The sequence below is a fragment of the Diuraphis noxia genome, unplaced genomic scaffold (genome assembly GCF_037042655.1).
Source record: "Diuraphis noxia isolate RWA-SAM2 unplaced genomic scaffold, SU_Dnox_SAM2 contig0003, whole genome shotgun sequence".
Lineage (NCBI taxonomy): Eukaryota > Metazoa > Arthropoda > Insecta > Hemiptera > Aphididae > Diuraphis > Diuraphis noxia.
The window spans coordinates 4716796-4738319 of record NW_028301713.1 but is presented as its reverse complement, the minus strand read 5'-3'; the positions used below and the strand labels follow the sequence as shown (position 1 = coordinate 4738319).

The window sequence follows — 21524 nt, the reverse complement described above, 5'->3', positions numbered from 1 at the left end:
TCTAGAGCATCTGCGGGTGCTTTAGGAAATTTACTTTAATAGTTAATTTCGGGTTCGCCTGTATTCTTGGTTCGACAATAGCGGTTTGAAATTTTAAGTTAATAGTCATGGTGAAATATAAAAAGTTTTTCATATGATTGATATTCAATGAAAAAAATATGACTAATATAGGTACCGCTCTGCTGTATAGTAGGTGTAGCCGATGTAGGTCACTGTAGTGGATGTGTTAAATTTAAATTCAATGATGTATTTTCATTGTATACAAAAAAAGATTTTTAGTGAAAATTGTCTGTCACAGCCTATACCTACGATATGTTTGTCGAGTATATCTCATGATTCATTTTTTTGATATTATACTATTAAAGTAAATTATTTATTATTATTCAACATTAGTATTAAAGAAGGTTTAATTTTTACCAAAAACATTGCACTTATCATATTAATCAATATTTAATTATTATACCCAATTGTTTATATTTCTATCATACATTATTTTTATTTATTTTTGAATCAATACCACCTTACCGTAGAACAGTGTGAATAGGTAGGTTCATGCGGTATAAATAGCTAATAGCATAACATTAATCTAAATGTTTTGAAAACATCATTGCACATAATATAGTAAAATTTATAATTGTATTAGTCTCCACGAATAATGTTTACTGTTGCTGCTTTGTTGTCAAGCATCATGACCACGAACCTCTAACCCTAAAGCACTAATTACGACCCTGGTCCGCCGAAAACATAATGGAAAACACTAGTGTTATACTGCATAAATATCGATAAATATGTAATCATTTTCAAATAAGAATAATATAGTTTAAGACTAACGTATTTATTTATGTCTTTAGATAAATACATGAAATATCTTAATCTGGAATATATGGAATGATATAAATGAAAAATACCTAATATATTGTCGTAGTGATATAATCAAGAAAACTGCGTCTCTATGGATGTTCGTGTCTTATTATCATTATGTATGTATTTTATATCTGTGATTATATATGAATATATTAGATTAATAATTTAAAATTACATAAATTTAATATTTATATACAAATTTCATTTTAATCTATATAATAATAAGGATAATATAATGAATAATAACAAAAGCATTATTGATATGATCATTATTATTAGGTATGGTGGATAAATCGTTCAACATGTTTGAGGGTTTATGATTGCACCGTTTGAGCACACGTCTGTATGTCCACGGCTAACTAGTTTTTCGCAAAGCGTCGATTCGAAATTCACAAACGCTTGGTTTTGATCATCGTCATTGTATTCCTGAATAGACAACAAAATTTAAGAAATTTAAAAAAATCAACTTTATATTATTATTATATGGTTAATGAAACACATCAATTTGGTACTTAAAAACATATTATACACGTACATCGTCAAACACTATAGTAGGCACAAACAATGGCCCAGGTGTCATGGCTTTGGTTTCTTTCTCAGCCTTGAGCATCATTTCATAGCCCTCCGACGAAGTAAAACATTTTTGCACTTGGTCAACGTTCAAGCCACTTCCTTCGACACACTGAAACAAATTTAAAACTAATAGTTGAAAATATTTTATACCTTCACAGAAAAAATAACATATTATGATATAGGTACTTAATTACTAACTATACATTTATACGCGTGGGCGTGATGCGTTATATTTAAATAAGAAGTTTCTGATAAATTGTGTTAAATTATAAAAAGATATGTATAATTGTTTTGAGTCGTGGTAAACTCTCGATACATAGTATAATAAACTCTCCTGATTTTTAAAATAAGTAATCTCTCCCGGATTAATATTATGTTTACTTAAGAGGACGTGATACCTGCATGTGTTGTCTCTCCGTCTTACAAGTGCGTAACATAGCAAAAACTGTTTCGCGCGGTGAAGAACTTAGAAGTCTAAAATTACAACTAAGAAACCAAATTTTCACCATGAAAAAAGGAGAATTTTAACGGTGTCATGGTGTTTTTATTTTTTAATAAGACCAAAATATCAAAAGCTATTGAAGTTTGAAAAACTTAAAAATATTATAACTTTTTTGAAGATATCAAACAATTAAAAACAATATGCAATATACAGAAAATATTATCTTCTATATTGTGTTAACTTTTGGTGTTTCTACTAAGAGTAGCTACAGACGTGGATCTATCTCATGCTAAACAGTTTTTGGCGTTTTTGCAATGTTACACACTTGTATAGTTGTATGACAGAAACCACACATGCGGATATCACGTCCTCTTAAAGGGGATATATAAACTCTCTCGAGTTGTTTTAAAGTTATGTTGCAAAATATTCTACACTTAAAAGACCAAAAATAGAATCTTAAGTTTTTTAAATTCTTATATGTTTGTTATTAAAAAAATTAAATTAAAATGTTGGTTTAATTTGAAATTGATTTAGATTGTTATTACTTTTATCATTTACTATAATTTAAATAATTAACAATTTTTTTAATGGAATTCGAATATGTTGATTAATTTAAAAAAGTTGTTTGCTCATTTTATATTGTTATAAATATTAAATTATGATGGTATAATTATAATGTGAAAAAAAAGTAATTACTGACTTGGGATAATTTACACGTACTCTTTAGGCAGTTTATAACCTGGGAGAGTTTACACGATGTACCCGTCAGATCTCAGGTAGTTTTGGAGTAGATCCGGGAGAGTTTATCATCGGAAGATCAATGTATTTGGTCATCAAAATTGGGAAAGTTTACAATCACCCATTTTTTATCAATACTTAACTCCATTTAATATATTTTGATAAGCTGAATTCCGTAAAATTAAAATCACCTCTTCTCAGGATGGAAGGTGTTCTCGTTTAATATCGACTCTAAATATCAGTAGCACTGTAGCAGCTATAGTTTATAGACTTATAGTATACACCCTTTTTAATAATATAATCAATTCAGTCGTGTCAATGGTTAGGAGCATTATATATTTATATTAGTTACAATATACAGCTATTTGTTATTGCTCTCTAATGGTATGGTTGTAAAAAACTATTCTATTTTACATCTGCAGTTACCATCATGCTTATCCATTACTATAATAGGTATTAAACATAGGTATATATACCATTAAATAGACTTTCTATATTGCTCTACGTACTCAAATTGTATCCGTATAAATGTTAAAAAGTACCGTTTTCTCAATGTGTCCTGGTTGGTCCGGATCGTACATGGCACAATTCACGTACTCTACTTGAGCTTTAGAATCTTGTATGCGTTTCAACACACAGTTATGTATTGTATTACCACGGCATTCTTTAGGTCCGTGCTGGCAAATGAAACCTTGATCTGAACTCTAAAATTAAAAGAAAAAAATGATATTTGAATAATCGATCAGCATGTTTCATTTTATAATACTTAATCTAGACTCTATCTTATATGGGTAGTGAACATCGGGTTTATATCATATTCATATAGTAATACTTGCTATATTGTATAGGCAAAGGTGTGCCTAGAGGGATTAGCGTATTCACAACCCTCTGAAATTTTAACGAATTCAGATACAGCGTACCTACTATTTAGTGAAATAAATACATTTTGAATACGTGCTAGTTAAAATATTGACCCCCTCTCGGAAAAATATCTAGGCACTCCCCATACGTATATAATATACATTTTTGTATCTTAAATTAGGTACTTTTTTATAAATCAGTATATATGTATTTATCATATTTGTACAGGTTTCTAACTACTTGTAATTTATATTTTGGTTTGTAATGTTTGTATACTAAATTGTAATTATATAGTTAAATGTAAGAAAAACGCTGATTACAACTGGAATACAGTATTATCACTATATAGTTTATAGTTTATATCGTTTCTAATAGAGTAATATCCAGTACTAACTATAATTTATAAATCAAGCCTGCGCATAAACGCGTTAAAAAGTTAAAAGTTAAATTAATTTTAACTTTTAACTTAACTTTTTAAAATTTAATTTTCATAAACTTAATTTTTAACTTAACTTATTTTAATTGATAAACTTAATAAATAACTAGTTACTTTTAATCAAATTCAAGTTAAGTTAATTTATAAATAATTAAATAATAAATATAATGAAGTATAAAGTTGGCTATATTCTCTAACTGTTTTAGACTTTTAGTTTCCTGAAAAAGTATTCAGAGTACATTCTTAAATACCATGTTATTTTTATTTAATAATTTAAAAAAAATGTATAATGCTTATCTGTATTAGTGTATTAATAAATCAAAAGATTGTATTTGTTTCGGTATTATTTCAATTTTGAATTTTTTCATACCTACTACTTAATTCTATTAATTCAATACTTATGTATAGAAAAGCTATTGGCTATTTCCTGAGGTCAATAATATTTATGATTTTTATTATTTATATGGATATTATAAAAAAAAAAATAACTTAACTTAAGTTCATAAGTTAATTGAAAATGTTCATATAACTTTTAACTTAACTGAGTTAAAAAAAGAATTAGGTTAACTATTAACTTTAAACTTTTTAAAATGTTTTCCATTAACTTAACTTAACTCAGTTAAAAATTATCATTAACTATTGCCCAGGCTTGCTATAAATTATAGGCGTGACCATCAGACTTTTATATTGTGAGGGAATCTAATAAAAATTGTTTATCCAGGGAATACCTGACATAAGCACACTAAATTTTGATAATGATGGATTCACCATTAATGTCACAAAAATTTGTTATTTTTCTCATTTTTAACGCAAATTTTTTTATGAATACGAGGTAGGTAGGTAGGTAATTTATATCGAATGTAATAAACTAATAACCAATATGTGCATGTTATTATGTAATATACCTATAAATAACTATAAACAAGTTAACAAGGATGTGATAAGGCCATTAATATATTAGTATAGATACCTAAAGGAATGTAGTCAATATAATATTATGTAAGCAATGACTTAACTTTAGCATTAAGTGTAAATGTTTAATTATAGTGATGACTGATGAGTGAGAACTAGTCAATTAGAGAAAATATTTATTGATGTATTTGTATAGTTTTTCTAATTGCTCTTACTCTACGCTAAGTAAGTTCAAATATGATTTACAACTTAGTTGAAAACTTATCTCAGTGCATATAATTATTTGGATATTTTGACATTTTGTAGTCATATTTTGAAGTTTTTATATTTCTTATATAAGAAGATATTTTTCGAGGGTTAAAATCAAAAATTAATTGATTTACAAAGTTATGAGTTGATTATTTAGTCGATCGAGACCAAATCTTTATGATTATTGGTGAATTAAAATTGTTTAAATAACGAAAGATCTTATTTTATTAATTATATATAATTATAGCGTAGCACACATTTTTTATAGTATTCTTATTATATAAAATGTGATGATTTATAAGTTATAACTATGATAATATTCATATCCACATTCATCCACTGAATTTATGTGGGAATCAAGTATTCCCTGGGGAAGCCGGCGCATGACCGTGTCACACCGACCACCATATGCTTATAATAGTTTTAATATATTTGAATTTATTATATAATACATTCTATATTATTCTTACAAATTAGATTATAAATCCTGTGCAATCCCTTCGCAGGAAGTCGGCTATAAATTTCGACCCAGAATAACAAAGTACATATATTATAGTCAGTGATGTAGTCCTAAAAATTTTTATGGGTACACGCTTGAAACATTGTAAAATAAAACGTGGGGGGCTACGCCCCCCACACCCCCCTAATTAGTACTCGTTCATGTTTTCTACTAGTGATTATAACATATTTGGTAAACAAAGCCACAATTTTCATTTATAAATAGCATATTAAGCCATCGACCAACATAAAATTATGGTAGACAAAATACTCAGGGTAGATAGCATATTGAACAAGTATCCACTATTTTATCTATTTATCAGTTGTCTATAATATAATATACAATAATTCCTACTACAGAATGATTGATAATTAAACTCATGATCCATAAATAATGTTTAAAAATAAAATACTTGATAAAATTAAAAATTGTATAATTTAACACAAAATATAAATTATTAACATATTATGAAATATTTTAAATACATTTTAAATAGTTAAAGTAATTGCCATAGTTTATATTTTGGATCTTCAGTTGCAGTGCTGGTATTAACTTTTCTTGATTTGTTGTCATCAGCATCTCTATGGGAGGTTAACCAACTTTGGTTAACCATGGACTTTTATGATCTTTTCTTAGTCCGTGAAATAAACAAATTACGCTTATCTTTTTTACTTATTAAATATCAAAATTTAATAAATATATATATTATTTGATGGGTAACGTTAATTCATCTTATTTATGTTCCGTGTACCCGCGTACTACGATTTTCGTTAAAGGTACACGCATAATTATAAAATTAGGAGGTGTGTACACGCCGTGTACCCCCGTGTACCCTCCACTACACCACTGATTATAGTAATGCTTATTGTCTTGTGGAATGCATAGGAAGAATAATTTCTCGATTTAATGGTAGTTACTAAAATGGTGCTACTACTCATATAACATTTTTGTATGAAAAATGAATTTTTTATTTTCAAACTTAATCACTTTGAATTTTGAAGATAGACAATAGACACGGTGATGAAACGATCGATTTCAAAACGTTGAATCTTAAACAAAACTTATAAAAAATATGATGTCCGTAAATTTTTATTCTATAATAAACCAATCTATATATGGAGCTTCAACAAATTTAGATTTATAAATGTGATGTCAATGTGTTATCATCATATAAACACTAAACATTATACCGGTCACCGGGTAGAAAGTACTAGGAACCCGAACGTATATAAATATAATATACTATATACTATTTAAATTTCAGTATTGTTCTGAAAAAATACCTACTTTATAGCTGTAGAAGATAATAATGACGTATTAAACATATAACCAATCAATAATATATATTGTGATTTGTAGATATGTTGTAGTTTGTACTATAATAGGCATATGCATATAGGTATTACTTTTTGAGACATTTTTCATTCCACCCACCTACTAAACAACATTATCTTGTAAGAAATACACGTACATATGGATTGAAGTTTTTTTCAAATGATGTATTTAATTTGCAATAAATAGTTGATTATATTTATTAGTTATTATTTATTTTAATTATTACTTATTATCAGAGGCGTAATTAAAGGGGACGAAGGGGATAGATTCGCTTTAGAGCTTTTAAAATATTTGTACTTCGAGTTACCACTCACCACTATACATGAACATTTAGTATAATATTGTATTACAAAAAATGCCTATCTCCCCCAAAACAAATATTTAACTACGCCACTGTTTACTATCGTCTCATTAAGTAATGGGTACCTATAGTTAATTTTACCTCAAATAGCTATAACTGTGTTCATTGCTTGAAATAAGATATTGAATATATTACTTAGGTCGATCAATCATCTCAGGTGTCCTCTGGGTAACATTAATAGGCTTAAGAGTTAAAATGATATGCGTCTAATCGTGTTTTCATATAGTGATGTATCAAATATTATACCCAAGTGGTTCTTCCCATATATTTATATTTGTAGGTACTATACTTACATAAATAACTCTGTTGACTTGAGTATAATTTCTATGGATAGAGCCGTTGAAGTATTAATAGTATTATAATATAAATTAGTGATTAGATATCGTAGAAACATAATATCTATACTTACCTATTTTAAAGATAAAATTGATTATTTCATTAGTGTGAAAAACTCATTTATATTATTTTATTATTTGTTAAAATAATTTCAGAACTTAAAATGTGTGAACACTGAAGTAGTATGGTTGGTGAGTACCCATGAAGTACAAATACTACAAATGATAAATACGCTTCTCTTACAGTAATTATATACTTTTTCGTAATTTTTAAACTATTATTCATGTCAATACCCGCTTTAATTTATTTCTAATGTCTTTGTTTTTAGATTATAACTAATGGTTAGTTTAAGTGGTTATTAAATAAAAAGTGAGAATACATTAATAATGTGTATATAGGTAAGTGTATTATATATATATTTACTTACATATGCTTTACCGAAGGGCACCAAGTTCAAGTTCAAATATTGTTGTACTTTACAGAAGTATGGATGAAGTTGTGCCATAATAAAATCTCTGCTGTCCGGACAATGAGATTCATAGTAAACCGAAACTTTTAACTAAAACGTTAAATAAACGTTATTTTATACTCATTAAATACAATATGACAAACATTTTAAATAATTTTACATATCTTCTATATAGCTTAATACTTAAGTGGAATACATAATAATTATAAAATTATTATACACTGGTATAACTAGATTTAAAATGTCTATGACTCTAAAAAAAACTGCGTGAAAATATGACAAAAAAATGTATAATATACAATCCATATATACTTACAGGAGCGCGCTTGATCCTGTCGGCCGAAACCGTAGCGAAAGTCACCAAAGCTACCACGAATATTAAACACTTCATGATTATTTTTTATTGTCCTTTGTGTTTTTTTTTCAACAGCTCGTGTACTTGCAGACGAACGGACTGGACTGCGCAGTGATCTGATACGATTTTCACTCTTCATGCACTCCTACAGTATACAGTAAATTGAAACCAGTTTCTTACAGAATACGATTATCCTACACACGACATAGGAATACCTACCTCAGCTATACACGTAAAATATAAATATAATATATAGACATCTGTGTATGATGCGATTCTCTTGCGTAATGGCTGTGGTAGATTATACGCACACTCTACACGACATGACCCCCCACAAAACGATAATATTATTATATACTTAGCGTAGGTACGCATAATAATTTGAGTAATATGTATATATTGTCGTTGTTACCTATATACTTGTGTGTGTGTGTGTGTGTCTTTTAACGAATCGGTTTTTGTTAGCAAACAACATGACCTCGTTGTCTCGTTAGAAGTGATTATTATGCCATAATACAACCATATTATAATAGATTTGTATAATATGTAGGTATACTCAACGCCCATGTGCGTTTCGGAGTTGTAGAGCATTGATTTAAGTCTTAAGATGATTTATTATGTAGCTTTATTGTACCTAGGCTCACCAATTATTGTACGTTTATACGTAAATATGAAGGCATTGCAAGACTTGGCACATCATGATCGATATCAGTTCAATATAGGCACACCATTGCATTAACTGTTCCCGCGCGATTGCAATATGTGACGATTTCAATGAAATTATATTATTATTTTAATTCGTATAATAATTATATTAGTAATTTGTATTTGTTTAGACGAAGGTTTTATTATCTACATCTACCGTATAAGTAGGCAAGTATGCACATGATGAAATAATAATATCGCGACTTTATTTAATATAATAATATGTGGAGCCGTAGTTATATTAATTAATTGTTAATTCGTCGTATGTCGTATTAACAGCTAATTCAATAGTTAGGTATACCTTATGCGTTAAGGACTTAGTACAGAAAAACAAAATTAGTATTTTTAATAGGTATACACTAGGGCCGGACTGACCCGCCGGACAGTGGCTACTTAAAAAAGTTATATATATATATATATATATATATATATATATATATATATATATATATATATATATATATATATATATATATATATATTAAGATCAATTCGATTATATCATGCAAGGGCTTACTAATTAAACTTAGTAGCGTCATAGAACATATTATGTTTGATTTAAGGTATGCGATTAAAATATATTATGATTTATGATGTTAATAATATGAATCAGTGCAAACTTATGTCGTAGATATTTGGCACTTTTGAGGTTTGACAGAATTATCACAAAAACACGTGGAAATATTAAAAAAATAAACACAAAATTAAAAATACAATAGCATACGGCGATGACGGTTGCATCACCGTTGGTAACTAAAACTGTGAATAATATATTTAAATTGTAACTAATGGCCATGGCTGCTGAGTTTTATTTGATCAATAAAAAATCAAAAAAAAAAAAAAAAATCATAATACAATTTCTTGTGACTTACACAAGATACGTAATTATACATTTTTACACAAAACACAAATTTAAAAAACTAACTATTTTTTTTTCAAGATGTGTTGTAGACTATATAATACACAAAAAGTATGTTTCTTATAAGAAAAATTACCTTAAATTTATGTTTTCATAATAAAAGTGAAAATACCATTGATAAATATTTAATAATATGTTAATGTATGTTGGACCGTTAAATTTAGGTAAATAGGCCGAATTACTTACAGATAATAGTAGGCTGAAACTCTTCCAGTCCAGTCCCAGGTACATATGCAGACATATCATATTATATACACACATATAATAGTATGTCCATGATAATATCATTATAATTATTACATCAAATATAATTACCATCAGCTTGTAAATTATGAGAAATTTAGTCGTATTTTGAACTGGACTTTTATTTTAGATAAATTATTTTTATTCTTTTAGATGATAATTAGTTTTATTTTAAGTTTACTATAGACAATTTTAACTGTTCAATAATATTAAATGAATATTATTTTTATTTATTAGAAATAAATGGGCAGAGCTGATGCCCAATTATGAAGTATTTTAGTTAATTAATTTGATAACAATATCAATTATCATGGTATTCGATAAGAAAAACAATAATTAAAAAAAAAAAAATCATGTAGCGTAGATTAAAGTTAATATTTATAAATTTGTATGCGGTGGCAACGAAAGCTACCAACTACAATACTTATACCTAGATAGTAAATTAAAATTGTTATCTGCTCTTCCGTTATATTAACTATAGGTAGGTTATATTATAAATTATAATAATACACCGTAAATGTCCAAAGCTTCTATATGTGTACCTGTATATTATAATAGATTATATACATTCAAAAAGAAAATAGGTCACGTGTTATTACGTATTTGTTTTGTAGTTGTAACATATAAAAAACTAAAATTTAAATTATCGTCTGGTGATAATTAATTGAATCTAGGTATCTATGACATAATACATATATTCTAATTTGATTTTGTATCATTACAGGTAGAAATAGGGAACTACACTTTTTGCCCGGAGTAAGGAGCTATATTATTAAATACTAGTATACTATAGTAACCTATGTCTTATGGAATATCAGATAAAATTAGTTTTGAGATTCAAATTAGTTAACACGATGTATATAATTTATTCTCCATTCGTTTTTAAACCGTTAAAGATTTACGTAATATATAATTAAAACAATATCTTTAGCTATAATAGGTATAATCTGAGTTTTAATTTCTTAATAATATTAATTAAAATTGAAAAGTATAAATTCATATGCGTAGATGTAATGTTTTTAAATATATATGTGTGAATGAACATGTAAATATATTTATTATACGGTTATCTTTTGATTGAAACTTAATAATAATTGAGATTGATAAAACATTAGATTATTTTATCAGATAATTAATATACTAATATATGATTAATACTATATCTCGTGTAATAAAGGTTGTTTACTAAATCATTATGACAATGAAGTCATTTAAAACGTATCGCCTGTTGATGTGGCAAGTGAAAGAAAAATTGCTGCAGTGGAAATTTCGTAAGGATGTTTGGAAATTTATTGTTGAACCATGAAATATCCCGAGAAATAAACAAATAATTATATATGGATGATAGATACCTACCTCGAGGCTCAAGGTATATTTATCTATAAGTTACGTATTACTTATATTTAACAAAAATATATTTTATTTGTATATATGTAAAGATACCGAAGAATTTGCAAGAGTGCCGCCTGCAAGTGGTACCTAACACCTAGTTGTATAATGACGTTGTTTTTTACTGGTTTTGCATACAGGTTTTCTGCAAAATAGTTGTTACAACCACTATACATATCCAATATATAATATATAATATGTAAATCGAAATGAACGGCTGAAATTCACTTATTCCATCTAGAGTATAAGACTAAATAATGTATCTATGTAAGTATAATTACGATTTAACTTCCACTTCAAACAAAATAGGCTAGTTTTATATTTTCTAACATAGTTATAACAGACACAACATTTCTAAACACTGCTCACCATTTAGTGATTAGTATAGGGGTCATAATATAATATAGTATATTCGGGTTATAGTGTTATATATAACCCAATATTAAATTAAGTTATAATTTATGTATATTACGTAGGTATGAGGTGATTGTATACCTATAAGCTATAGGCTATATTGTATATTTATGATAAAAATTTTGTTGACGTTTCGTAATGAATCGAATGAACAAATTTTGCGTTATCAAAACGCAGTTAAAAGCATAACTAAGAACACTTCGTACAAATGTAATGATTAATGATTTATTGTTATTTATTCCATCATATTATAGATGGAAGGTTCAACAAACAAAAATATATAAAATAAATTAAACTGCAGTCGCAACGAACAAAACTATAATAATAATTTGTATGCCTATAAAAAAATAATAAATCGTGGTCGTCATGAACTCGTGATCATATAATGTAATATGTAATATGTAATTTATTCGTCTGCGGCGGATCGTTATACTATTTTCTTCACTTCGTTTCTGGTGTCATCGACCGTCGCGGGTTCGGACGGTTCCGTGGCGGCCGTGGGTTGCTGCACTTGATGAATCGCGTCGGACCCCGTTTCGGATTGACCTTCGGCAGCATAAGACGTCAGGTGTTCTTTGATGTGATCGGTTCCGTGGCCGAGTTCCGGTGAGAACAATCCGTGTGGAGGTGAAAATCCTGAAACGTCGATGCACCATAATGATGTATACATATAAACATATAATACCGCGTGTGATCGAATACATGTATATAGGTTAAGTCTGAGTCGAGTGAATGCTATCAATCGAGCTTAACCGATCGTTACGGTGAAAGCCTAGTCCAAAGACGTAGCTTATGTCACTTTGATAGAATTTTAATACATTATTATAATTTGAAATTATATATCAAGTAACATTTGACCCTAGTTTATTATTGCGAATACGTATAATATATCGTAATATAATACCACCCATCACCCATCATAACATATTATCATAGATTCTGATATCTATCTAAACTATGTATAATACAATAATATTATAGCTTAGACTTAGAACAAGTGCACTTCAGCTTGCTGCAGTCTTAGTAGCGTAGATTATGTTTTATCTCATGATAAATGATAATGAATCATAAAAATCATTATATTATACAAGTGAAAACGCGTTTTTGCAATATGTTTACCCATTGATATTTGCCCATCACTTAAATATATTTAGTAAAAATATAAGACGAAATGATTGTCGACCAAATGTTGAGGTAAAAATAATATGTAAAATAAACGGATTTGTCACATGGGCACTTGCATAATTTTGTTTATGCATACGATTTTGACAATGCCGTATTGGGTATGTGAATATCGGTCAAGTTCAACATTTTAAAAAGCCAAACAACACTATAGAGTCACACTTTCGGGATCAGGTCGACATCGACCTACAATATATTATAATAATATATGTGCATGTACCTATACCTACATAAAATATGCAAGGTCACATTTTATCTGGGCAAATCAATTTTATGAGGTCAGAAATGTTTTTAAAATTAAATTTACTATTTTATAATTTGTTTCTGATAATATTAGGTGTATACATCTAAATTATAAATATACAAAACGAACAGCATTATAAATATAAAATTTTCATCGGCGATTTTCTCAAAAATAATAATATCGATACATATTCGTTCACCATGATCAGAAATTTAGAATCATTTATTATATCAAGCACGGTTACGCGCGTGCAGTGTAAGCAGACCTTATCGCTTATATATAAGTATTCGTGTTAGGCATAATAATTAACTGTACTCTTTGATTTTGATAATATTTTACTTGGATTAAAATTGGGTAATTGTCAATTATTGGTGAAGTAAACGTAATTTCGACGTATCAAATTGTACTTATTGGACGTTTGGACTTACCGGAAGCGATGGTGTGTGATATGGCCCACGTTATCCCGTTAGCGATGTTAGTCAACAGCGGCCCGACGATTGCACCCACCAGAGGAGCGAACGCACTGCCGATGGTCAACAGCAGATGGATTAACGTGGAAATGGCTTGGTGGTGTGGCGGCTTGTGACTTTGGACGTCATTGTGGTGGTGCATTTCCGTTTTCCGGCCGCCCGCCAAGGCACCGCCGGTCATCAGGGCCGTGGCTAGTTCGAGTAACGTATCGCCAGCTGTCTGGTCCTCGGACGTCTTGACCATGGGCAGCTGCGATCTGGTGGACGGCGCGGCCAGCAAGTGTGTGGCCAGCGCCATCACGGACACCATCAGCCTCACGCACCTAAACTAAACGTGGTAGGAAAACGGTTTTAATATTACGTAATGTTTGTAAGCTCTGCTGGTATATTGTATTATTTTTATACCACTGTATAGGGTGATTCACTAAGCTCGCTCACTCCTTTTATTTCATTTATGCAGTTATTCAAAATTGCGTTAAAAGGAAAGCTGTGTTTATTTACTGTCTATAAACAATGTAAACTACTAAACAAGCATACACATTTTACGAGAGACTTTAAAGTAACTGCTAAACCAACTTCAACGTGATGGTGTCTCCTAAACAACACCTGCAATAGACTGGAGGGACTCAAGTAATTACTAATAAAGTAATAATCAAACAAATATTTGTTGGACTAAATTAATATTACCGTGTATCTCGTCAATGGAGCCTAAATACACTGATCGAGCATTTTTCGAAAATATACATTTTTATTTAGACATTTTTTTGTCCAATGAATGACTGATTTATCACGGATAATGTGAATTTCAACAAAAATGTATGTATTATACAGGAATCCATGCAAATAAATATTTTCACCGAATATCTAGTTCAGTAATAGTAAAACTATTAAATTTCAATAAGTATTAATAATTAATTTTCTATTTTAGTTTATTAGCGATTAGTAGAATCTATACTTATAATGAATAGGCGAAGATAATCGCTTGGTTTTGATTCACTATCAAGATATTAAATATTATAATTGCATTCATAATAATAATCCTCATACGTATATATTCTATCTCTATTTAAATGGTATTGGCATTTCCAAATTTTCCAAGTTTAAATTATTAGTTTGTTAAATTCGTTCAGGTTATCTACGCATCCATATATATATCGAATCTTGTACAAGTGGTGTAACTAAAAACAAAGTTCTGAGTAAGAACACACAATATAGTCAAGATATTTATTGACGATTCAGTGTGTAATATACGATAAACTGATAGGTAAGTATACCTGCACGGCTTCACAGTGAAACAATCTCAATAAAGTTGATGTTAAAGATATCTATATAGTGCTGGTGCGTTGTGTTGTGTAGCTCATATATAATATTGGTAATATTTATATACTTACGGTCATTTTTTATTCGAAAAGTGTCTTTGTAAATCGTCTTGAGTTGTAATTCAGAAACGGCTCTTTCAATATTGATTATTGACCAAATACTTGACAATGATTTTTGAGTCGATGCTGAAATGATACCGTGAACCTGAAAGGTTGGGGGTTTTATAATATACAAAATCGATTACTGTACTTACCCATACCAATGTTTAAAATATAATAATTTAATAACTGCACATAAGCCTATTAATGGTATTTAATTGTTCGGTACATTAGTTAAGTGTTCAATATCCAATTTAATAATTAGTACAGTATCCCGTTACATTCTATTGTTTAATGTCAAAAACATAATTTATTAATATACACCCAGATTGGAAAAAGGTTTATACTGACTTAAATTAAGCATTGGTCAAGTAACTGTAGATAAAATGTATAATTATAATTGTCAAATGCTTATTGTAAATGTTTTCAGAGTTTTATTGTTTCCAAAAAAAGTGACGATAAGTCGAAAAATATACCCGAGGATTTATGAGGTACCTAATAAGTATAATGTATACTTTGTAGTGCTGGTTATTTTTTAAATAAGTACTATTCAATTCATAAATCGATTTTCTTATCGTAAGTTCAATAGGGGCAACTCCTGAGTGCGTCCCGTTTATCATATCGTACCTTTTTAATAGCACAACTGCGTCCGCAATAATATCGCTAAAAATGTTGGTATATCCCGTGTGCGTGGTTAAAAGAAAATATACAATTATTAGTAATATAGTATAATATACTATTAATTGTTCTAAGAAAATAAAACATCTAATAAAATAGTTTTAAAAAAATAGAGCGGTCAACGAAAAAAATATTAAATTCATTGAAGAAAATATACAAAAATACAAAACTTCTAAAATCTCTAGATATGATTATGTGAAAATCATGGCATTAAAAAGTCAACCAAAAAAATAGTTTAAATATTAACCCAGCATTTTAAAATTGTATGTAAGCCTAAATAATTTAATACATTTATATAATAATCAACTTTTAATTTTATAATAATACTATAATATAATAATTAAATAACCAAATATTTTTGGGGTGTAAGCCAGTTCACCTCTCCCTGGTGCACCCTGGGTAACTCTAAATGAACTGGGACGCATTCGGGTTATGTAAAAAATATGACCTTTTTTTCTTGGGACGCACTCGGATGATACCTTATTCTGGACGCACTAGGAACATTAAAAAAGTGTCATTTCGGGACGCACTCGGGCGACGCTCTTCAATAGTTAATTAAGCAGTCAGTTGCATTGTATTGATATAAATTCATATTGCTGAATAATCAGATATCATAATGTTGGTGAGTAATAAACTAATAAATAATAAATATTAATTGATTTTATGTTTTACCTACAAATGTTATTATTATTATTTATATATTACAGTATACACTATACGTGGCATACAAATAAAAAAACTGATTTGATATATATTTACTTATTGATAGATTTTTTGTTTGTAAAATTTTAGTGACTGTCATTTTATTTTATTGTTTAGGATTTGTTTTTCCTATCCAAGACATTAGGATTCATCAAAATATTTTACGTTCAACTTTTATGGTTGGACCTATTATAAAAAAAATAAGTGTTCGTCGAGTACAAAACTAATGGTAATTTGTACAATAAATAGCAATAGTATGTCTATTTAAATAGTACCAATGTTTACAGTATATATAGATAAAATGATGAAATTGTACTTGTGAATATTTTAGAGTACAGTTAATTAATTGAGTATAAAATATATAATATGTATTTATTTATAAACCCATGTAAAGCTCAAGTAAAGTATGTCAGTATAGGTGATAAACATTAATATAACTTAAGTTAATTAACTATACGTAAAATGGTATTAACAGAGCAAAATAATACATAATAATATAATTTTAAATAATATTATTAATATAAATATAATAATACCAAATATGTAAACAACCTCCAGAGTTAAACAAATTTCAATAATATCCTAAGGAAACTTGGCTTAGGTATCAAATGTAAATATCATAATATGTACAAAACAAATTTAGAAGTTTTTTATTTCATTACACTCTGTGGCAATTCGATCTAAAGGATTATTATAGCCATAAGAAGTACGATTAAATGGAGTTAACAATTTAAGACAGAATCGCGAGTTATATCGAGGAACATTAAAATATATAAGGAATGTAATAAATCAGGACATGCAGGATGTATCAACTTTTATAAATTTTTTCATGAAATCAATATCCATAAAGAATTTTGTCTAGACTCGAGAAAATTTAAATTAATTCTGGCTTGGATTGAAGATAAATATAACTGAAATAAGACCATAAAACCTAACCTATAGTTGTTCTCTTTAAACGATGATATACAGAAAAAATATAAAATATTTGCAAATTTTTAGTAAGCATATTTTTAAAAATTCTAAAAAATCCATTTTATTGAATTATTTATTAATAATATTAAAATAAAAAAAGCAGGTAAGTCGTGTATGTCGCTCTGCTGTACAGTAGGTTACTGTAATGGATGGGATTAAATTTGAATGCAATGATAGGTATCATTGTATACGAAAAACGATTCTGAACGGAGATGATTTGTCATTCTAGGATATATTATATTTAAATATTGTCATATATTCTATTTTGAAACAAATATTTTTTTTTTTCAATTAAGACGCATTTTGCATAAGGCATGGTTAATCAATTAGTGTAGTTATCATGTAGTTATCATAATTCATAATACCTTATATTATCATAGATATACGAATACCTGGTTTGAGGATAAATCGTTATCATTACGCGATTTCATAAAAATTTAAAACTTGAACGCTCAAAACATTTTTCCTATAATGACGCTTCAAATTTTCTCTATAGCTATTTGAAGCAAAACTTGTGGAAAACTTGGTGTTAAATTTTATAACCTTAGATATAAATACAAACAATATTATGAATTTTGAACTACAAAATAATTTGCAAATATTCATGGTTTTGACAAATTTTTGTCAATATTTGAAATTCAAATGCTAATAAAAATTTAATTTGAATTTCCAGTGGACATTTTTTTTGTGATAAAGATTGACAAATTTGTAAGGAATCTTGTATTAAATTTTCAAATCTTAGATTTAAAAAGAAAATTTTTTATGAATTTCTAGAATAAAATAATTTACGAATTTTCGTGATTTTTACGTATGTTGTCAAAATTAAAATTTGAATGCATGTAAAAAAAAAATGTAGCTATATATTTCTTTTATTTTTCAACTGCTATTGCAAAACTATATTATGAGCCTTGTATTAAATTCTCAAATCTTAGAATTAAAAAGAAAAACTTTTATGAATTTCGATCTAAGATAATTTGAAAATTGCCGTAATTTTTACGTATTAAGTCAATATTTGAACTTCAAATGCTAATAAAAAAAAATTGTGCCTTTGTATTCTTATAATTTTTTAATCACAATAAGAATAACTTATGAGGAACTTTGTATTAAATTTTCAAGTATTTTGATAGGGCCAAAAACAGAATTTAAAAACACACATCATTGTAAAATCAATACATTCATCACTTCGTTCAGAATCTAAAAAGAATTTTGAAATCAGTTGAGTTTTTATTTAATTAGAACTATTCATAAATAGGTACACGAATTGTTAAATGTTATACGGTTCTTATACATATATTATTGTATTAATAGACGGCTATTTTAAATTCAATGACAAATACTCTACTCGTTGATATTTTATATAAAATGTCATGTTTGATTTTATAATTTTTCAAAATCTACACTATAATCTGCAATTAAATTCAAATTAGCTTTACATAGTTGCCAACATGATAAGCTGCGTTAATTTCTAAACGAAACTATGTCCATGTCTCATCTGAGAAAACGTTTAAAAGTTAAAATGAGCCATTTTAAGTATAAATATTAAGTAGGTACTACTATAAGAACTCTAAAATTGTCTAAAAGTTTCTAAATAATCGATAGGAATAAAATAGTTATTATATTTTGGTGAGGTTACTGTTATTAGTGTTAAGTGATAAGTGTCAAAACTATTGCAATTGTTGCTTAATACGCTATTGCATAAATACGTGTTTAAATAACTTCATTCAACATGAGTTTTAATTTTGGTTTTATTTTAATTGATTTAATACATTTCAAAATTAAATTCCGGAGTAATATAATATTCTTGAAAATCATAAACAAAAGTTAAGCGTTTTTCGACTTGTAGGTAAATCATTGTAAAATATGACCATGAATCAAATATTAAATTTAAAAAAATTGCACTAAAAAAACCACAAGTAGACTTTGAATTATGGTTACTAACTTTCCAATTAATAAACATAATGCATTTTATGTCGGGTCGTGAGCTTGATAACATTTACGCATCGTTTAGGTTTAAATTTGTGGAACAGCAAAGTTTTTGACGTGTTTTTGATGTCAGTTACCAGATTAAAATCTTTCATTATATTGAGAGAAACCGAAGACGAAAACATGGATACAAATGGTGATCGAGAAGAAATTTTTAAGGCCGATGAGTTAAAGCCACAATAGTTGATTTAAATAAAATACAATATTTTTCAAAATCATATTAAATAATCATATAGGACGTATCCACTTAGAGCAGACAAATTCACTTAAATCACTTCACAGAACAAAACAAAAATAGTTAAATTGTGTTCAGTAATACCATTGATTATAGAATAGTCTATTCTATAATCAATGGTAATACATATGAAGTATACGTGAATATGATATCGTTTAGCCATTCAGGTTAATGAGATTTCGTCCCTGAGTTCAACTTAAATAATAGTATTTATTACGTTTAATAATTAATATATTAAATATATATAATTAATGTTTCAGGCGTATAATTATATTGTTTGATTTCTACGAGTAGGATTTTAACAAAATGTATGTAATTATTATTATATTGTAGTGGTTATAGTTTAAGTTTTTGAAGTATATAACATCGACATCGTGATAAAACTTTCATGTCGATCAATATTAGAAATTTTAAACATTTAAAATCAATTTATTTCCCATTCTAAAGTACAGTTATTTATTTTTAGGAATCGGAACCGATAGTATACCTACTGGAGCTGGTGGTGGATACATTTTATGAATTTATGTATTATAATGCAGACTGGTTTTGAAGTCGGTCGTGAGTCCATACAGTCGACGCAGTTATTTATAGTTAATAGCAGCTATTCTATTGTCAGCAATATTTACGATCTACCACATGTCCACATTGGTCGTTAGTATGAACTTCGCCATTTCTGTGACCTCCGATGAGCCAGCTAGGTTTTATTTTAGTTTTGACGTTATAACAGATTGCACGCATTCATTTTCATTGTTCGTTTTCTTCTTCTCGCACACGGTGCAGTTATTAAATATGCCATTTAAAATGCCTAAATGTTACTCCTTGGAACACGTTAAGGCCTATAACTTTATGATGTCAAGGGTGGAAAATAAAATTTGACATTTTTCACGGGCCAGAAATTTGAATACACCTATAGTTTAATAAAAAAAAAAAAATACATAATCATATCAAATTTATTTATTTAAGTTCACGACTGTTTATTAATTCTACAAGGTATCTCTACAATACAAACAACATTTTATCTTCAGTTTCAAGTCTAATATACTATCTTGGTTCGGGATTTTTGTACAAATTAAAAATTGTTCTCGTGTGCCTCAAAAAATGAGTACAAGGGTCATATGTGGGCTGCGAATTGCCGACTCCTGACCTAGCCCTAATTCTTGTCCCTATATATAATATTGTTTTATTTTATGCTATAGGTATAATCATGTAGTAACGACTTTAACTTGATTTAATTTCATTAAATATTTGAATTACTAATTTAGTGCTATTTGTTTTCAAATTTTAAGATTAAAAATAAAGAATTACAAATTTATACTGTTCTACATACGAGGTAGTAAAATTAGTTGTAGAAATATAGAATAGTAGAGGTACTATTATATTATCCTATACCTACTTTAAAATATTGTTTCAGTATAGGAGACATTTAGCATTTTTTTTATTAAATAAAATAACTATCATAATACATAAATTGGGATTATATGGTTATAATTTATTATTAGTAAAAATGACCCCATAAAAAAAGTATAGTAATTTTTTAAGA

General features: G+C 27.9%; 2 protein-coding genes across 3 annotated transcripts; both read right to left on the bottom strand.

The window, feature by feature from the left end:
* Positions 1-1028: 1028 nt before the first annotated feature.
* On the bottom strand, positions 1029-8751 carry LOC107173747 (GILT-like protein 1). Of its 2 annotated transcripts, XM_015524409.2 has the most exons (6): positions 8650-8751; positions 8392-8575; positions 8034-8165; positions 3160-3321; positions 1400-1546; positions 1029-1290 (listed from the first exon to the last, which is right to left on the bottom strand). In XM_015524409.2, the coding sequence occupies exons 2-6, from the start codon at positions 8464-8466 to the stop codon at positions 1162-1164; spliced, it is 645 nt and encodes a 214-aa protein (XP_015379895.1). In that variant the 5' UTR covers positions 8467-8575; positions 8650-8751; the 3' UTR covers positions 1029-1161. The 2 variants fall into 2 exon arrangements, with proteins under 2 accessions (XP_015379895.1, XP_089078571.1); XM_089222445.1 differs by lacking the exon at positions 8650-8751 and having other exon boundaries at positions 8392-8619.
* A 3552-nt stretch (positions 8752-12303) lies between these two features.
* Positions 12304-15520, bottom strand: LOC107173748 (uncharacterized). Its single transcript, XM_015524410.2, has 3 exons — positions 15388-15520; positions 13955-14324; positions 12304-12736 (listed from the first exon to the last, which is right to left on the bottom strand). Exons 1-3 carry the CDS (start codon positions 15391-15393, stop codon positions 12528-12530), a joined length of 585 nt encoding a protein of 194 aa, XP_015379896.1. The 5' UTR covers positions 15394-15520; the 3' UTR covers positions 12304-12527.
* Between the last annotated feature and the right edge of the window lie 6004 nt (positions 15521-21524).